Source organism: Momordica charantia (assembly GCF_013281855.1).
Source record: "Momordica charantia cultivar OHB3-1 chromosome 8 unlocalized genomic scaffold, Mcharantia_2.0 BLBB01000008.1, whole genome shotgun sequence".
Classification (NCBI taxonomy): Eukaryota; Viridiplantae; Streptophyta; class Magnoliopsida; order Cucurbitales; family Cucurbitaceae; genus Momordica; species Momordica charantia.
Genome location: NW_028275166.1, coordinates 35214411 through 35234286, shown reverse-complemented (window position 1 = coordinate 35234286; position 19876 = coordinate 35214411). Strand labels below are relative to the sequence as shown.

At 40.2% G+C, this 19876-nt stretch overlaps 2 protein-coding genes across 2 annotated transcripts; both read right to left on the bottom strand.

Annotated features, from left to right (window-relative positions):
• Positions 1 to 121: 121 nt before the first annotated feature.
• Positions 122 to 19533, bottom strand: RECQL3 (DEAD/DEAH box RNA helicase family protein). The gene is made up of 19 exons (XM_022298946.2): positions 19314 to 19533; positions 18942 to 19049; positions 18799 to 18806; positions 18621 to 18704; positions 17814 to 17954; positions 17678 to 17712; positions 17159 to 17242; positions 16529 to 16617; positions 4633 to 4785; positions 4440 to 4536; positions 3896 to 3899; positions 3639 to 3788; positions 3438 to 3539; positions 3289 to 3354; positions 3061 to 3194; positions 2026 to 2117; positions 1736 to 1860; positions 1126 to 1232; positions 122 to 811 (listed from the first exon to the last, which is right to left on the bottom strand). The coding sequence occupies exons 1-19, from the start codon at positions 19462 to 19464 to the stop codon at positions 379 to 381; spliced, it is 2163 nt and encodes a 720-aa protein (XP_022154638.1). The 5' UTR covers positions 19465 to 19533; the 3' UTR covers positions 122 to 378.
• LOC148209961 (uncharacterized) lies at positions 13921 to 16522 on the bottom strand. The gene has a single exon (XM_088127350.1). The coding sequence runs from the start codon at positions 15723 to 15725 to the stop codon at positions 14937 to 14939; it is 789 nt and encodes a 262-aa protein (XP_087983476.1). The 5' UTR covers positions 15726 to 16522; the 3' UTR covers positions 13921 to 14936.
• Positions 19534 to 19876: the final 343 nt, after the last annotated feature.

Genomic DNA, 19876 nt, shown 5'->3' with positions numbered 1-19876 from the left:
ATAGAACTTCCTATCTATTTTTCTTTTTTGTATCATAAGCTTACTGCCTGGTCTTATACCAAGAATATTGTTCTGTGCGAACTATTCACGAACTCGGAAATTTTAAAGAGAATGACCTCAGTTATCATTCAAAAAAATCACTCCTAAATCAAATTAGGAGGAAACAAGAAAAATTAACAGAAACCCATCTCCGGGGATCATAGTACAGATTCAAAAATATTTCCAACCAAAAGCTCTCGAATACTAACATCCTCGTCATCAGCAATATCATTCATATAGCTGTCTTTCCAGCTCTACTCTCTTAATCGTTGGAACAGAACAAGAAACACGACAAAAGAAAACGAACGGAGCCCCTACGGCCCTATAAACCGAGTCAGTCTACACCAACCTGATCCTCTTCACAGGATATTTCTCATCTCTGTTGGATTGACTCGCGTTTTCCATTCTGCCAATGACAAATTCTGCAAAGGACGGGATTGGAGGCAAAAGAGGAGCAGGGGAAGCACTTTGTTTTGATAAATTGAATGTGGAAGTTTCCAATACAGAGCTGCTGTGAAATACTTCATTACTAATTTCTGACTTCGATAGATCCATCGCAGGAGATGCCAGTGCAGGGAGTCGTGTATTCTTCTCTGAGACTGAACAAGGGTCATCGGTGATGCTAAGCCGACTGGTTAACTCTGTAGAACTAGCTGTCGACAGCCACCGCACGGTACTGGCCACTTGCGAATAATAGAACGATTTCCCTGTTCTTCCATATTTCTCATAGCACTCCTGCTCAAGAAAACGAGCATGTCTTTCCACTTCAATCCTGGAAGAATTCCAATCAAGATTATTACAAGCAGGTGGCTGTGGAAAAACTTTAAACCATAATGGTGGCTAGCAGCAGTACAGATACACATGTTTTGAGCACGAACGCTCTAAGGACTGAACTAATCATTTACCGAAAGAAATTACATAGAATTTGTTGTTGCTATATAAGACAACAACAGCATTGCTGTTAGTGTTACTGATCTAGCTATTCTCAACTAGGTAATTGGTGTACACGACACTAAATCAACATTTCTCAACCAAGAAAATATCAAAAGCTCTTCCTTCGAGAAAATAATGGTGAGCTGAACTTACTTAAAGGTCCCAAGCCGTTGTTGAGCCTGCTTTAGAGCATTCTCTAATCTTTCTCTGCTAGCTTCCCTAAATGATGCAGATACAACATTCTTCTCATGTTTATCATTCTGCAACGAAGTATATAGTCAGTCCATCAAGAAAGAAGCAAGCACGGAAGGAAAAGAGTTAATGAATCCCACATGAATGGGCAAAGCCACTAATAATCAAATCATCATAAATATAGTCAGTCCATTGAGAAAGAAGCAAGCACGGAAGGAAAAGAGTTAATGAATCCCACATGAATGGACAAAGCCACTAATAATCAAATCATCATAAATTAGAAAATCAATCAATCTTCAAACCTGCGACAGAATCTCTCACAACACGAGTATAAATAAACAAGTTATACTAATTTAACTTATTGAACAAGTTAGGAATTAATTTACCACATTACAAGTTCATAGGAGGTTAAGAATGTAAATGACTAAATTATTTTTCAGCCTAAAGCTCAAGTTTTTAAGAGTATTAATTTTAAAAAAATGATGGAGCCAGCCAAGTGACTAATTCATTGGTCAAAAACTCTCATCCCCCATTGTAATATCAAGGGGAAAAAGAAAGAATCAAGCCAAACCTGTTTAACTGAGATTTTGTTCTGGTAATAGTTTTCTTCCGCACGTTCTAGAAGTGCTATCTTTTCATTTAGTCCTGATTTCTTTAGAGACTTCGTTCCAAGGCTTTTGACAACCTCAGTATCATCTGGTGATTTGGGAAAAATGAGATTACAAATATACATAGACAAAGAAAAATTCAAACTCAACCCCACCACCAAACAGAATAGATCCAGAGTATATACAACCAAGAAATGAAGCCACGTGGCTGGAAAAGGGGGGGAGCAGTCCAGTCCATTCAAAGGATAAATACCATCAGAATCAGATATATCTTCTCCAGATCCACTTGTTTCATCTTTGCGATTCCAAAATTCAGAAAACTCTCCTTCATCGCTCATATTTGAGCTGATTTTTTATAGAAAAAGAAGAAACAAAAGAATTTTTGAGTCAGTAACTAGATCAAAGATTTGAGACACCATTTGATATAGATATCAATTTTTTTTTTTTATTTATAAGAAACAAGAATTGTATTAAAAAAATGGAAGAACAGCCTAAGGGTAGGGAGACGAGGGGCCCCTCCAACAAAAAAGACTAATGAAAAGTAGTTAGCCATTAGTTACAAAAGAATTTCCTATGATTAAAAGACATGCCACAAAGAAGCAGTGATCTGTACACTATACTATTTATTATTTATATAAAAAAAAAGATAATGGATGAAATATTGTTAAAAACCCCTCTGATTTCTTTCTTTGCAAAGGCATCACAATAGGGCTCTTGCTGCACATATCAAATTTCATTCTAGAAACTCACAATTTTTATTAACTTAGGGTCCAAAAGCTTGAAGCGATGACTTTGTCGCTAATAGGAAATAAACTGATATTTGTATCGAGATAAACAAAGGATTACAAACGAGGATGATTGAGTTCTCTCCCAACTCCAAGCTAGTTTTAGAGTATTTAACTAATATTTGTTAAGCTCTATAGTTTCCCCAACACTATTCATAACCACCATTCCCATAACAAACACACTAATAACGTTCCCATCAGTTGAATTATGGGACACTTACCACTGTCTAAATCTAGGGAGTCAAGGACGAAACATATAATAAAATTGAATACAACAAATTTAAGCAGATGAAGAGAGGATTTCTAACTAAAAACGTATAGATCAATTTTAATTCGTCAAATTTTGTGAGTATATGTACTAGCCCTACTAGACTTCCACCTAACCCTACGAAAAATTAAGAAACTCATAAGATATTACTTTACAAAATAAGTGGCCTCTAAGATTTACAGCTAGCCTTTTCAATGATAAATTTTAAAATTTAAAATATTTTTAAGACAAGCACCTGCTGACAAAAATTTTAGAAGATGAATTATTGCGCTTAACAGCACAAGTAGCACTTAGCTCCTCCAAATTGGCAGCGACAATATTTGGGTGTTTGCAGGCATCGCATGATCTTTTACATATGGATGCAGGAACCTAGTCCAATAATTACATTTATTAGATTTTGGGACAACATTCAAGAGTTGAGAAGAAAACTAACACCAATTGTACATATGGATCTTCCTCCTACCTGTTCCCCAAAACTCTCAAGAATACGCTTCCTGCGACATCCAGAGGCCTCACAATACTCAACCATCTGCATTCAGTTGTGCTAGGACATAAAAGTAATGGAATGGCAAACAATGTCATTGTCAGATTACAAATGCAGAAGAACCCCACCTGAGTAAAGTCAGTTAAGGACTTCTCTGATAACCGCTCTTGGGAGCTTGAAGATGGTAGGATTTTCTTATCAGCACTGGAGCTATTTTTTAGAATAAATTCCTGCAACAGCAAAGAATGTTAAAAAAAATTTGAAATCAGAAAAATGCAGCCTAAAGAGAGAAGAGAACAGCAAGTTCAAGTTCAAGTCCAGAAATTAACCATTCTTCGACGGTCTTCAATTCCATAATATAACAAACTTTTAGAGGGTAATTGATCACGGCCAGCTCTACCTGACTCTTGATAAAAAGCTTCCATTGACTTTGGAATATTGAAGTGGCAAACAACTCTGACATCTTTTCTATCTATACCCTAGGTAAGACACCAACATGAAAATAGCAAAATCAATGCTTCTCGTGCACTGAAACTAGAACATACATGCCCAAAATTTAACTAATAAAAAGTAGGTAAATCCATACCATCCTGAAGGAGTACCACTAGTTCAGTAACTGTGCACACACCAAAATGGCTCTAGGCAAAAGGGCATAATGAAAGGAAAATCACAAACTTAGGTACATCGTACTATTGAAACAAAAGGATACATCAAAAAACATGACAGGGAGTAATATAGAGGACTTTCCTTGCAACAAATAATAACGAGGAAGCTGTCATTGAACCAATTCCAAAGATAAAGTAAATTCAACAGTCAAGTAGTCAACAGCTAGTATTAAAAATCTGGGACTAGGAAGGTTGGCAAAACAGATGAGCATTAACGATTAAAAACCTCAAAAGAGTGAAAGAGTGAAATACTGAAAGATAATCATGGTTATCTTATCTTTCTCATCTTATTAGGGCGTGGCTTCTAGAACATTATGACATCAAGTGCAATTTAAAATTATATTCTCAGTTATAGGGTCAAATACCAAAATTTCAAGACATTTATGATAAAAAAAAAATTAAATATGCCAAGAATGAATGGAGGAGTGAGGTTAAATGAGGGTAAAGTTATATAGACTACTATACCCAAAAGCTACTGTGGCCACAACGACCTGTATCTTATAGTTTATCCAATCCTCCAAAACAGACTTCCTCAAATCATTCTTTAAACCGGCATGATAAGCTGAAGGCCAACAGGAACCAGCAGCATGTAAATATATATATATGAAAACCGAAGAGTTAAAGATCCAAGTCCAAGAGTATAAAAAATTTTACTTACCAGCGCATGAAATGTCATTTTTTGTTAGATTAGCTGCCAATTGGTCGCACGTTGCACGTTCTAGGCAATAGATGATTGCACAGACATCTCCACTAGATTTTAGTTGATTAGACAAATCAGCAAGTGGATCATCCAAAAGATCTTTAAATCGAACTGCACAATTAATTTTCACTAAGGTTCTAGGTTCATAATCCAATGGTAAATTTTAAAATCCTATGGCAACATGAACTTGCAGTAAACCATGAAACATACTAGCAAACGGCCGATGCATCCGAGACAGGAAGTAATGAAATTTACAGAAATGAACTAAAACTTAATTCCAGCGCAAGAGAATTCTAATCAAAGATGCAAAATGAAGAAAAAGTTTCCGTGAAAAACCAAATAAGGTTTTCTGAGACAACACAAGATATGTAAGGGAAGACATCATACAGACCCAGCAACAGCCGGGCCAGCGGAGGAGTAAATAGGATTGAGTTCGTTACTTCATATGTGAAGAGGGGCACTAATATGAGGTAAGCTACTTGTTGGTTAGGCTTGGTTGGAGAGAGATAGTCCTCTCAGCATCCCTTCTGTGGACTTAGCACAGCAGATTGCCATTTCCATTCAGATAGTACATTCCCTAGGGTTTTATTATTTATTTTTTTCTATTGATAAGAAACGAAGTATTAATGAACCAAAAGAAGGTACAGCCTAGCAGCCAAGGTGGAGATCAACCCCTCCCAACACTAAACAAGAAGGTCTTCCAATCCTTAATAATCATGGTATGACTATAATTACTAGTTTAAATACTACCTCAAGAAGAAGAAGTGTGTTGTACACTATAATAAATACATTTCCTAGGGTTCTCTACAACCCATGTGTCTAGGGCTTTAGTGGTGTGTTTTGTGCAAGAGATTCATCGAAGGAACTTGATAATTTGATCTTGGGGGTGTAAGTTCGCTCATTCCATATGGGTCCACTTCTTGGAAAGTTTCAGGGTTTCTGTAAAGTATCTCCTTACTGGTATTCAAAATAAGAACAAAGAGTCCTAAGGCTTACAAAAGGGGGCCCAACCGTTGGAGAGGGTTGGGAGCTCTCCTACCACACTACCACAAGATAAAAAAACCACCTTTCTACTACATAAGTACCCCCCCTACACACAAAGATTTGCCTACAAACAATTAAGGGGAATTTACCCCTTTGCCCTTCCTAGCGTAGGTATTTACTATAGGGGGCCTCACACTACCCCTGGGAGAGAAAGACACCTTGTCCTCAAGGTGACAGTGAGGGAATTGCCGGCGAATGGTTGTGAGTGTTTCCCACGTTGCTTCGTGTTCCGGGAGATCCTTCCATTGCACAAGAAGCTCCCAATCGCCATTGTCAGGGCTGCGTCGGAGTCCCATAATGTACAGGGGTTCCACCACCCATTCATAGCCCTCGGTGAAGGTCGGGGGATGGTTCTGGATATGGTGTTGGTTGCCCACGACTCGTTTCAGCTGGGAGACATGGAAGACAGGGTGAATAGTTGCATTTGTGGGCAATTCCAGCTTGTAGGCGACAGAGCCCACATGTTCCAGGGGCCGAAGTATTTAGGAGTCAATTTCTCACAACGGCGCTTTGCCAGAGACAGTTGCTGGTAGGGGCGGAGCTTGAGGTAGACCAAATCCCCCACAACAAATTCTACATGTCTCCGATGTCGATCTGCAAACTTTTTCATCCGGTTTTCCGCCTCTGCCAGATGATTCTTGAGACAGTGCAAGGCCTGATCACGCTCCGCCAGTTGCTAGTCGAGGGTGGCGTTGGAAGTACGTTGATCCCCATAGAACATCAGCGGAGGTGGGGGTCGGCCATAGACAACTTGAAACGGAGTGGTGTTGATGGAGACGTGGTACGTGGTGTTGTACCAATACTCTGCCAAGCTAGCCAATTGCTCCATTGCTTCGGTCTCTCTGAACAGAAACAACACAGGTAGGTCTCTACTAGGGGTGTTCATCGATCGGTCGGGTCGGTTTTTAGGCCGAAATCCCAACCGACCGACCACTTAGATAAGATATAACCGACCGACGAAATGGTCAGTTCGGTCGGTTGGTTTTCGACAAAACCGACTATTTTTTTTTAATATCAGTGTGTGAATTGTGTGCAAAATCCGAGAGGCGAACCGACGGCTGTAGGACTGGGTCGCGGCGGGGGTTGGATCTCGGCAATGGCTGGGTCACGGTGTAAAGTGACCGATGGACGACGGGTTTTTGAGCGATGGAGATGGACGGCGTCACGGCGGCGAGGGCGATGCGACAGAGGAGATGGTGAGTGTGAGTCGTTTGTGGGCGATGCGGTGGCGAGCTGTGGCTGGGAGAGTGTGGATAAGGGAGAGAGATGGAAGGAGGGGTTTATTATACAAGAAGATAGGTAAAAAGAAAAATATATGAAATGGGAATGTGGAAGTAGAAAAATAAGAGAGGAAGAAGATGAAAAGAAGAATAAATGAAGAAGAAAGAACGGCAGTGAAGTGAAGAGAGAAGGGTGAGAGGAATATTTTGGGAAATGGGAAGAAAGAGGAAGAGATAATAAATGAAAATGTCAGTGATATTGGAAAATGGAGATGAGAGAGGAAAGAGAAATAAATAAATAGAGGGTTGTATGGTTTCGAGAAAACCATGGGCTCCTAGATTTTTCTCCAAACCATCTCGAGGAACGCATCATGTTCCTTAATATACATTTATAAAAATGAAAAAGTCGGTCGGTCGGTCAGTTTTTCTTCTTCTGAAACCATCGACCGACCGACTAGTCAGTTTTATAAAAGGCAAAACCGACTCCGACCGACCTGCTATTGAAACCGACCGAGTCGGTCGGAGCGGTTTTTCGGTGCATGGTGAACACCCCTAGTCTCTACGCACTTGTTAATTATCTCTGTTTGGCCGTTGGTTTGTGGGTGGTAGGCGGTGCTGCGATGGAGTTTGGTGTCTTCGAGGCGAAATAGTTCAGTCCAGAAGTGGCTCAAAAAGATCTTATCTCGGTTTGAGACTATAGACCTAGGAAAACCATGAAGGTGCACCACTTCTTTCAGGACGGCGGCTGCGACGGATTTGGCCATGAATGGGTGGTCGAGGGGTACAAAATGAGCGTACTTGCTCAAGCGGTCTACCACCACGAAGATGACATCATAGGAAGCTGATTTGGGGAGGCCCTCAATGAAATCCATGGAAATATCTTGCCAAATGCGGTCAGGTCGAGGGAGAGGTTGAAGTAATCCGACAGGCGATGTGGTAAGGTGCTTGTTGCGTTGACATATATCGCACCGCTCGACATAGGCTTTCACATCTTGCTTCATCTCTTGCCAATACAAGTCACCAGTCAACCGTTTATATGTGCGCAAGAAACCCGAATGGCCCCCGAAGACAGAGACTTGGTAGGTGTGAAGAGCGGCCTGTATCAAGGATGACTGGCGTGAGAGGACAAGGTGGCCTTTATAGAGCAATTTTCCTTGCTGTAAGGAGAAGCGAGGGATACTGTCGGGGTCTTCTTGTAGGCTCTCGATGACCTTACTGAGATCCGAGTCTTGAGCTACCTCCCCCTGAATAATTGTTGCATCAAGAATGGCTGGGGCGGTTAAGGTGGCCAGGTGTACCGTGGGGGGCATGCTGGAGAGAGCTTCGACCGGAGATATGTCATCCTCCGTGGGGGGGTAGCCTTGAAAGAGCGTCAGCGGCCTTGTTCTCCAGACTGGGCGGTACTGGATTTCAAAATCATAGCCCAATAACTTCGACACCCAGCGTTGATAATCTGGGGGGGTGACCTTCTGCTCAAGTAGAAACTTCAAGGCCTGTTGATCGGTACACACCAAGAACTTCTGGCCTAATAAATACGGCCGCCACCGCTGTACGGACAACACAATGGCCATCAATTCCCGCTCATACACTAATTTATACCGTGCAGAGGGTGATAATGTCTGACTAAAGAAAGCAATGGGTCGCTGCCCCTGCGATAGCACTGCTCCGAGGCCGGTACCTGAAGCATTTGTTTCCATTATGAACGGTTGGCTAAAATCGGGCAAGGTGAGGACCGGCAGGGTGATCACTGCATGTTTGAGTCGCTTGAATGCTTCTGTGGCAGCATCAGACCAAACATATGCGTCCTTTAAGAGTTGCGTGAGTGGTGCGGCAATAACCCCATAATTCGCCACGAAATGCCGGTAATAACCCGTCAAGCCGAGAAAGCCCCTGAGTTCCTTGAGATTGGTGGGTATGGGCCATTGAATTTGTTAAATTATAGTTTATTTTATTTTAAAGGTTTCCTATTTTATTTAGGTTAGGGTTTTATTGTCCTAATAGGTAAGTATTTCTTATCCTAATAGGCAAAAATTTCTTTTTAGTATCTTCTTTGTGACTGCTATTTATATAGCCTTGTATCAATCATTTGGAGTAATTAAGGAAGAATTATTTTCTTTTCTTATTATTAACATGGTATAGAGCTCTAGGTTTCTTCAAAAAAAATTTTTAACTTAGTTTTTGTGCCCATTAGGGTTTTGATGTCTATTAGGGTTTTTTTGTCCATTAAGATTTTGTTTATTACTGTCGCCGCTCAACTCACGGCCGCCGCCGATCGCCGCCAACCACTGCCGGCCGCCGCCGACCACCGGCGGCGTTGTTTGCTGATTTGCTAGCATTGCTGTTTTTCGAGTGTTGTTCGTGGGTTTCGTCTCACCGTTCTTCGTCACCGCTGTTATTCGTCGCCACCACCGTTGCCGCCGTCGTCCTTTGCTGTTACGTCCGGTCCAGTCAACCCGGCTCGTCCAGTTTGGTTCAGATAGTCTGGTTCAACTGGTTCGGTTCACTTGGTTCGGTCCAGCCAGTTCGGCTCCTTTAGGCTCAGTTCAAATCGTTGTTGGACTGGTTCAGCGTTTTTCAGTCCGGTTCAGTTCATTGTCGGATCGTTTCGACAGGTTTCAGTTCGTTTCAGTCAGATTTGGTTTGATTCAACTGTTTTTGATTCAGTTCAGCCCTCTTTCGGTTCGGTACAGAACTGTTTTTTCAGTTTTGGATCTCCATTTTTGAGTTGCAGTTTAGTCTTGGTATCAATGTCACAGTCGTCCAAAATTAAAAAAAAACTTGGACATAAATGAGATCAAACAATTAAGGAGCTTCTTAAAAACTTTGGATAATACTCCTAGTCAAGGTACAGGTTCGGTAACTTTTACGAGTACAACTTCCCAGCCTAAACTGTGTACCTGGATTATTGATTCTGGTGCAACAGACCATATGATGACTAGTAGCTGTCATTTTATCTCTTACAGTATTTGTCCGAGCAATAAGAAAATTTCTACAGCAGATGGTACCTTGGTAACAATAGCTGGTCAATGAGACATCAAGATAAATTCAAACATTACTTTAAAGAATGTGCTTCATATACCACGTTTAACTGTTAATTTGATATCGGTAAAGAATTTGATCAAAGATTTAGGCTGTAGAGTAACTTTTTCTGATTCTTCTTATATTTTACAAGACCAGGGCAATGGGAAGATTATTGGACTTGCTAATGAAAAAGATGGACTTTATTATCTTAATGAACTTGTCGGTCAGACTAGTATTCCAGTCTCCTTCACCTCACAAACTCATCATCCTTCAAGTAAGCTTTTGTTGAATCATTATAGACTAGGACATCCTTGATTTCGAACTCTTAAAATATTTGTTTCCCGATTTATTCCAAAATCTTAATCCCGAGTCACTTCACTGTGAAGTTTGTGAATTCGCTAAACACAAGCGTGTACCCTTCCCTAGTAATAATAAACGAATATCAATGTTCCAAATGTTTCCAAATTTCGTTGGTTTATTGTATTCATTGATGACTGTACTCGAGTCTCATGGGTTTTATCTTTTAAAACAAAAATATGATGTTGGTTCTACCATTCAAACATTCTTTCATATGATAGAAAACCAATTCGGAATCAAACCCAAACGCTTTCGTTCTGACAATGCTCGAGATTACTTCAATCAAAACTTAACATCCTTCTTTCAAAAACATGGAGTCATCCATGAGTCGTCTTGTGTGGACACTCCTCAACAGAATGGAGCGGTCGAAAGAAAAATTGGTCACATCCTTTCTGTGACACGTGCCATTCTTTTTCAAAGAAATGTTCCTAAATCCTTCTGGGGGAAGCTGTGTTAACATCCACTTATTTAATCAATCGGTTACCATCTGCTACTCTAGACCATAGAACTCCTATGAATATCCTATCAAAATATTATCCTGATTTTCGAACAACAAATAACTTGACTCCTCGAGTATTTGGTTGTCTAGCCTTTGTTCATGTTCACAGTCATCAGCGAGGTAAACTTGATCCACGAGCACTCAAGTGTATTTTTGTCGGATACTCGAACACTCAAAAGGGATATAAATGCTATCATCCTCCTTCAAAAAGGTTCTTCATCTATGCTGATGTTACCTTTTATGAAGACACCAGCTTCTTTACCTCACCTTATCTTCAGGGGGAGGAACTATTATTGGAAGATAAGGATTTGCCCATTCCCAACCTCACATTTCCTATATCAAATCCTTTACCACCACCCTTAGACACCTTACCAGGACCATCTAACCCTTCACCATTATAGGTTTATTCAAGAAGGAACACTGAAAAAGATAAGCACGTCCAAGAGTCTGAACATATCCCTGTAACTGAAATTGACGAGAAAATAATCAATGATGAATCAGACAATATCGTATCTACTAATGATGAGTCAGACATTACAATATCTGCTAATGATGAGTCAGACCTGGATTTGCCGATTGCTTTAAGAAAGGGAAAACGGACTTGTACTCAATATCCATTGTCTCACTTTGTATCATATGACAAACTCTCAAGTCAATACATAAGTTTTATGGTTAACCTTACTCAGATAAATATTCCAAAAACATATATGGAGGCAATACAACATGAAGAATGGAGGCAAGCAATGAATCTTGAAATGCAAGCTTTAGAAAAATATAAAACATGGGAGTTGGTTACTATGCCTAAAGCTAAGAAAGCTGTAGGATGTCGATGGATATATACTGTAAAGTATAAAGCAGATGGAACACTCGAGAGGTATAAAGCACGGTTGGTTGCTAAGGGATATACTCAAACATATGGAGTTGATTACCTTGAAACCTTTGCGCCTGTTGCCAAGATGAACACAATACGAATACTTCTATCTCTTGCTGTAAATCATGGATGGGACATGTTACAATATGATGTAAAAAATACTTTTCTACATGGTGATCTTGAAGAAGAAATTTATATGGAGATTCCACCTGGATATCAGCAAGCAGGAAATAAAGTTTGTAAATTAAAAAAGGCGTTGTATGGATTAAAGCAATCTCCTAGGGCATGGTTTGGTAGATTTTCTCAAGTCATGAGGAAGATGGACTATAAACAAAGTCAAGGAGATCATACATTGTTTATAAAACATTCTGCTACAGGAGGAGTAACAACATTGATTGTTTATGTGGACGATATTATCGTCACTGGCAATGATAATAATGAGCAAGAGAAACTGAGAAATTGTTTAATCCAAGAGTTTGAAGTTAAAGAATTGGGAAGTCTGAAATATTTTCTTGGGATAGAAGTAGCCTATTCTAAACAAGACATATTCTTATCACAACAGAAATATGTGATTGACTTACTTTCTGAAACAGGAAAGCTTGGCAGCAGACCAATAGGAACGCCGATTGATCAAAACCATAGATTATGTGCATCTGAAGAGAGTCCTCCAGTAAATAAGGAAACTTACCAGAGGTTAGTTGGAAAATTAATATATTTTTCTCATACGAGACCAGATATTGCGTATGCTGTAGGAGTGGTAAGCCAATTTATGCATAGTCCAAAAGAAATTCATCTTCAAGCTGTGTACCGAATACTCCACTATTTAAAGAACTCCATTGGGAGAGGATTGCTGTTTAAGAAAGGCGAGAAACTCAATCTAGAAGTTTATACAGATGCAGATTATGCAGGTTCAATAGACGATAGAAAATCCACTTCTGGCTACTGTACTTTCTTTGGTGAGAACTTAGTGACATGGAGAAGTAAAAAACAAAATTTAGTTGCAAGATCAAGTTCAGAAGCGGAATTTAGAGCAATGGCATTGGGCATCTGCGAATTACTGTGGATAAAAATTATTTTAGAAGATTTGAAGATTCCATGGGGAGGGCCTATGAAACTTTATTGTGATAACAAGTCTGCCATTAGTATTGCACATAATCCAGTTCAACATGACAGAACCAAGCATGTTGAAGTTGATAGACACTTCATAAAAGAGAAGTTAGATAGCAGCCTCATATGTACTCCATTTGTACCAACAAACAATCAAATAGCAGATATTCTTACAAAAGGTTCGAACAACAACAACTTTGAGCATTTGGTTAACAAGCTGGGAAGGGAAAATATTCATTCACAAGCTTGAGGGGGAGTGTTAAATTATAGTTTATTTTATTTTAAAGGTTTCCTATTTTATTTAGGTTAGGGTTTTATTGTCCTAATAGGTAAGTATTTCCTTATCCTAATAGGCAAGAATTTCTTTTTAGTTTCTTCTTTGTGACTGCTATTTATATAGCCTTGTATCAATCATTTGGAGTAATTAAGGAAGAATTATTTTCTTTTCTTATTATTAACAGAATTATTGCCTTAACCTTCTCCGAGTCCGCCTCCACCCCTGTAACCGAGATCCAGTGCCTCAGGTATTCAATCTTAGTCTGAGCGAATTGGCATTTCTTCATATTGGCGAACAATGAGTTCTCCTGCAAAATGTTAAGTACTACCGCTAGATGGGTAGCGTGGGACTCCAAATCGGGGCTATAGATCAGAATGTCATAAAAAAACACTAACACAAACCTCCGTAGGAAGGGGCGGAAGATTCGGTTCATTAAGGCTTGAAAAGTGGCTGGGGCGTTGGTGAGGCCGAATGGCATCACTAGGAACTCGTAATGGCCCTCGTGTGTGCGGAAAGCCGTCTTTTCGACATCTTGTTCATGCACCCGTATCTGATGATATCCCGACTTGAGGTCGATCTTTGAATAAACGGCCGAACCATGTAATTCGTCGAGCAATTCCTCAACCACCGGAATTGGAAATTTGTCGGGGATGGTGGCATTGTTCAGTGCCCTGTAGTCCACGCAGAACCTCCCGCTCCCGTCTTTCTTCTTCACTAGTAACATTGGACTGGAGTAAGGGCTTACACTAGGGCGGATGATGCCCGCTGTCAACATCTCTCCGATCAGCCGCTCGATCTTTGTTTTCTAGATATGTGGGTATCAGTATGGGCATACATTCACCGGTGGATGTCCCTCAGTGAGAAGGATGCGATGGTCAACCTCTCGCCTGGGCGGGAGCCCTTCAGGCAATCGAAAAACCGCCTGATATTCCGTCCGATCGATGGAGGGTAGCAGTTTCCATGGGGGATCGACATCTTGCGTGTCCATCTGGAATCCAGTCAAGGCCCGGAATTCCACTAGAAAACCTTGATCTTAGGCATCCCATGATCGCGTCAGGCACTTGAGCGTCACTTCTGCCTTGGTTAAAGATGGGTCACCTTTCAGCACCACCCTTGTTCCTCCAGCTTTGAATGTCATAGTGAGGGCGCGCCAATCCACTTCCATCGACTCGAGAGTGCATAACCACTGCATCCCCAGCACGATGTCGAGTCCGCCTAATTCCAATGGGAGAAAATTTTCCACAACAGTTAGCTCGGGAAATTTCAAAATGACCCCTTTACAATACCTTTTCCCTTCACGGCGACTCCTGAGCCCATCACGACTCCGTAATTGGAAGTCTCCACGGTAGGGATCTCCAGTGCTTCAACCAACTTTTGGGAAATAAAGTTGTGGCTAGCCCCACAGTCGATCAGGACCACTACCCCCGTTTGGTCGACCTCCCCACGTAGCTTCGTCGTCCCAGGAGTGGAAAACCCCACCACCGTATTGAGCGGTAGTTTGACCACCTCGCCAACTTCTTCCACGATCGCATGTTCCACTACCGCTTCGCCGTCTATGTCCATATTCCTGGGTTCATCGTCGTGTGCCAACAGGACCCTCAGTTCGTGATTCTTGCAGCGATGGCCCACGGTGTAACGTTCGTCACAACGGAAACAAAGGCCCTTAGCTTCGCGTGCGTTGTATTCCGTCTCTGATAGTCGCTTAAAGTTTGTCTCTCTGCGACTAGGGTTACTTGTTGCGAGAAAATGGGGATTTCGATTTGCCAGAGTGATCGTACGGGTGGTTTGGGCTGGGTGGGCTGGAAGGGCCCTATTTGCTGTGGGAAGTGAGGGTTGGGTTGGGCCAGACACGACACCTTTAGCACCCTAGATAAAGGCTTGCGTGGCACTATTACAATCTTCAATGAGCTGGGCCGCTCGCAGCACATTTCGAAGCCCAGTTGTCTCTCTGCTAAAAACTTTAGCCCTGATGAGAGGGTGAAGCCCATTAACGAAGGTTCCCTCCAAAACTTCCTCTGATGATCCTTGTACGGGTGCTGAGAGTGCTTCAAACGTTCGACGATATTCTGCCACTATCCCTGCCTGAGGGATTGCTAGAAACTGGGCGCAGAGGCTGCCCTCCTGCGACGGTCGGAATTGTATGAACAGACGTATTTTGAGGTCGTCCCATCCGACGAACTCTTGGCCATCCCTCGTCTCCCACCGATACCATGATAGGGCGTCGCCGTCGAAACTGATTACCGCTACCGTTACCTTCTCGCTGTCAGTCGAACGGTGAATATCAAAATACCTTCCTGCTCGGAATAACCAGCCATCGGGGTTGTCACCGGAAAACACAGGCATCTCAACCTTCTTAAACTTGCTGCGATCATATTGGCCTTGATCGGTTTTTCCTTGCTGACCGACTCCCTCCAGGACGTCTGACGTCGTCTCGCTTCCTTCAACCCGTTCCGGTTGCTTACGTTTCATACCTGGGGTGCCTCGACTGTCGTCCGCTACTTCCTTAGACCTCGAACTCGTCAGTTCCGTGACCAACATGGTCACAACCTTCCCTTGTTCGTCCATTCGATTAGTTAGCCTATCCAAGCTTTCCTTGATACTCGCTACCTCTTTCTCATTGTTCTCGCAGCGGTCCTCAAGTTGTTTCTGCGCCATGCTTCTCGTTCTCCCCAGGATTGAGTGCTCTGATACCAATTTGTAAGGTATCTCCTTACTTACTGGTATTCAAAATAAGAACAAAGAGCCCTAAGGTTTACAAAAGGGGGCCAACCGTTAGAGAGGGTTGGGAGCTCTCCTACCAAGACAATCCTACCACAAGACAAAAAAACCACCTTTCTAGGATAACACTACTACATAAGTACTTCCCCCAAAAGACTTGCCTACAAACAATTAAGGGTAATTTACCCCTTTGCCCTTCCTAGCATAGGTATTTACTATAGGGGGCCTCACAGTTTCTTAGGTGCAGAATTGAGCTTCTTGGTCTAAGTTTGAGGAGGTCCTTTTTGTATCTTCCCTTGAGGGAAAAAGGAAGGTTTCTCTAGCACGCTTGTTTCTTTGCAATTTTGTAGAAAATTTGGCTCGAGTGTAAAACAGAACTTTTAGAGGGGAAATTTTGGGAGAATTTGTGGGAGTTGATTAGATTTAATACTTCTTTGGACTTTTGTTTCGAAGGTTTTTTGTAATTATCAGTTAGGAGTGATTCTTTTGTATTAAAGCATTTTCCTTTGGGTCAGAGGAGGTCCTTACCAGATAACACCCCTTAGAGAAAGGGACTCCAGTCCAAAAGAAATCAGGAGGGACTAAATACCCTTTGATGCATATAAGAACATTAGTTAATTTACATGCAGATAAACATATGGAACACGGAACAATCAAGCAATACATTCCAATTTTCCCATGCTGCACTTTGTAAATTGAAAACAAGAACACAAACTTAAAGTTGAGCCAGTAGCACAGACCTTCATAATATATATTAGGACGATTAAATGAAGATTTAAGAACTAGGGGGTTCTGCAAGCCCAAAGATACTATCACATCCTTCTGCACTCTGCAGAATATAAGAAAAAACCAGGATTTATTCCCTCTGAACTTCACAATTCCGTATCTACACTCGAGAAAATTACTGACTTCTACCATCCATATAGAGAGAAAGTGACAAATCTCAGACAGTTGTCAATATGTTGGCAACAATATAACAAGATCAACAGCAGCATATTTTCAAAGAGACAGACTTGGGTTACAATTTTTTCAGAGAAAGAAATGTACAATCCTTTGCAAAAAAAAAAAAAAAAAAAAGAGGTATAAACATGATAATTTTCTTTGGCCCATATCCAGCTGAATCATACACTAACAATGTAGAAACGTACTTCAAATTTTGCTAGTGAGAGGAAAAGAGACCTGGATTCCATCTTATGAACACGTAAAAGCCAGTAGAATTGGTCCAAGAGGCAAAAGATAAGGTTATTAATTTAATATTAAGTTAACAACTACAATTAGTTGACAAAATGATCAGTTTTTTCACCTAGATAAATAAAACTAAAATTGAAACAAAGAATTTCAAAACTGAAGGGGTGATGAGAATAACTCACTTAGGAACAGCAGTAGCTGTCAATGCCAGTATGGGAACATGAGGAAGACGACTCCTCAAAGATGAAAGCTTGCGGTAGCTAGGCCTGTTTCAAAACATAAAAGGACAATACAAGTGAGGAGACATGGCTCGATAATTACAATCAGCAAATGGCCAAGAGAGAAAGGGAAAAACCAAAAAACAAAAAACAAAGGTCCTTCATAAGCACCAAGAATGAGGTATGTTACAACTAAGACAAGCATTGAATTTACATATAGGGTACAAGTACAAGTAAAGAGATATCAATAGATGTGGTTAACTTGATAAATAAAGGTATATCACAGAAGTAGAGAGGAAAGAGGAGTAAAACAAAGAGGGGCAAGGTGGGAAGAACACTACAGTACAAGAAAACTCTTATGTAGCTCCCGTATGATGTGCAGAGAAATGAAGACACGTAGAAATGTGATTCCGAATATAATAATAATTAAAGTCTAGTCTTAAGAGATTTAAATCAACACTGATAATCACCTATATCACAAACCTGAAGTCATGGCCCCATGTTGAAATACAATGTGCCTGAAAATTGCATTAAAAAGAAAGATGAAGTGAAGGTATGATTGAAGAAGATAAACTACGGCATTCTACCATGCTCACATGATACAAGAATATAAGTTCACCTCATCTATAGCAATCAGATTTAGTAATCCTCGGGAATAAATCTTTGTCAGTTTTGCCATAAACCCTGATGTTGCAATTAGTTCGGGTGTGACATATAGAAGCCTTATGGTAGGTTTACCAGAATCAAGATCTTCGTGAATCTAAATGAAAAAGATTGTTACACTCATTATTTCTAGGTAAGTAAAGTTTGTACCATAAACAGAGACTATGAAAGATGAGAGGACGAGGTAATAAACAAGTACAGAAGATCCCCACAAAGAGAAAAAAGGAAACCAGGACATCTTATATTTTTTCTATTAGATGAAAAAAATAATAATAATAAATGAATATGATTCCCAAAGTCACTCCCGCCGCTCCTCCAATCCACAATAATTCTTCCATTCTTTCAAAATTAAGAGATTCATTATAGTTGAAGGATTTTTTTAATTAACAATATCCTGGATATCATATCAATGAATGTTTGGAAAAGCATGATGCTGCCTTGCTTTCTCTCCTCCTCGCCTCACAAAGTGGAAAAACAGCAAGCTGGTGTAATATACAGAAGTTTGTCCTGTCGTCTAAAAATAACTTCAACTAGTTTTTCAGTTTCTTTAGAAAGAGTGAAGATATCAACAACACATGCGATGCATTATATATATATATATATATATATATATATATGTATGTATATATGTATATATATATGTATGTATATATGTATGTATATATTAGAAAAAAAAGTACCCATTTTTTAATGAATAATGAGGACTGCCATTAAAGCAGGAATTATAAGTAGGAGTAAAAGATGATTGATCAGGAAAATTCACTTTATTTTTGGCTTGTGTTGACTGAGTTGAGGATAGATATTCAGCAGAAATTCCTTTCTCCTTCAATGCCATCACTTGGTTTTCCTGATATGGTGGGGTGGGGAAATGGCCAAAAATTATTTATCAAGAAATAAAGTTATCAGGAATACAAGGAGGAAACAAACCCTATGATGCTCACCATCAATGCTGCAAGCGAATACTTGATGATTTAGGCAAGAGCAGGATGCAATTATCTTATCCAACAGAAGAAAAAAAAACCTTTGGTAGTTTAAATCCTGCCATGAGTTTGAAGTGTGAAGAAGGAAACTGAATAACATTCACCTATTAAGGGACAAACAACAAGCACAATTCCAGTTGTCGCTAGAGCAGGGATCTGGTAACACGCCGACTTTCCTCCCCCAGTGGGCATGAGACAGAAACAATCTTTTCCTAAGTCAAAGAAGACGATAAACGAAGTCAGCTAACAGAACCCAGATAGTGTTTTGAAAACTCACTAACTGCGAACGTGCGTGCAACATATTACATCTGTGGGCTATAAAAAAAATTAGAAACGACGTGAACCGAAAATATATATAATACAAAAATATCTCACTTCGTTCTCTTAGCTGTAAAGTAGATTTGCTTGGTAAATGAAAATCAAATCAACAACTGTTTTTACTTCTTTTTTTTTTCAGATTCTATGGAAGTATCCACCTGATAAAACAGCTTCAATTGTTTCCAATTGCTTTCCCCTGAACTCAGAATGTCCAAAATGCCACCTTAAGAGCTTCACCAAAGAATCCTTGCTATATTTATGCTTTTCCGGCCCGATATTGCTCTGCAATGGCAGTGATGACTTCTTCATTTCTACCTGCCTGAATACTGAATATTCACGAACTATGTTCACCTTGTTCGATTTTTTCTCTCTTTTCGCGCCGTCGGTTCAGAAAGGTCGGGCAAGTTGAGGCCAGCGGAGGGGTATCGATTCCGAGGTTTCTTTATTTAGGAAAACATTTAAGTTTTAGCTTCAACGTGGAAAATTTTCACTTTTAGACCCCAAAATGGTTCATTTTAAAAATCTCCGTTCTCTAGATTTTGGGGGGTTAAAATGCTCTCTCGGTTCCAATATCGTTGAATTGCTCATGTAATTTTAATATCTTCATTTATTTTGGTTATTGCACTTTAAATAATAGTTTATTTTGGTCGTTAAACAACTTAACAAATTTTTGAGGTATTGATTAAGTGTCATTTAAAAATGTTCATTCATTTTGATCTAT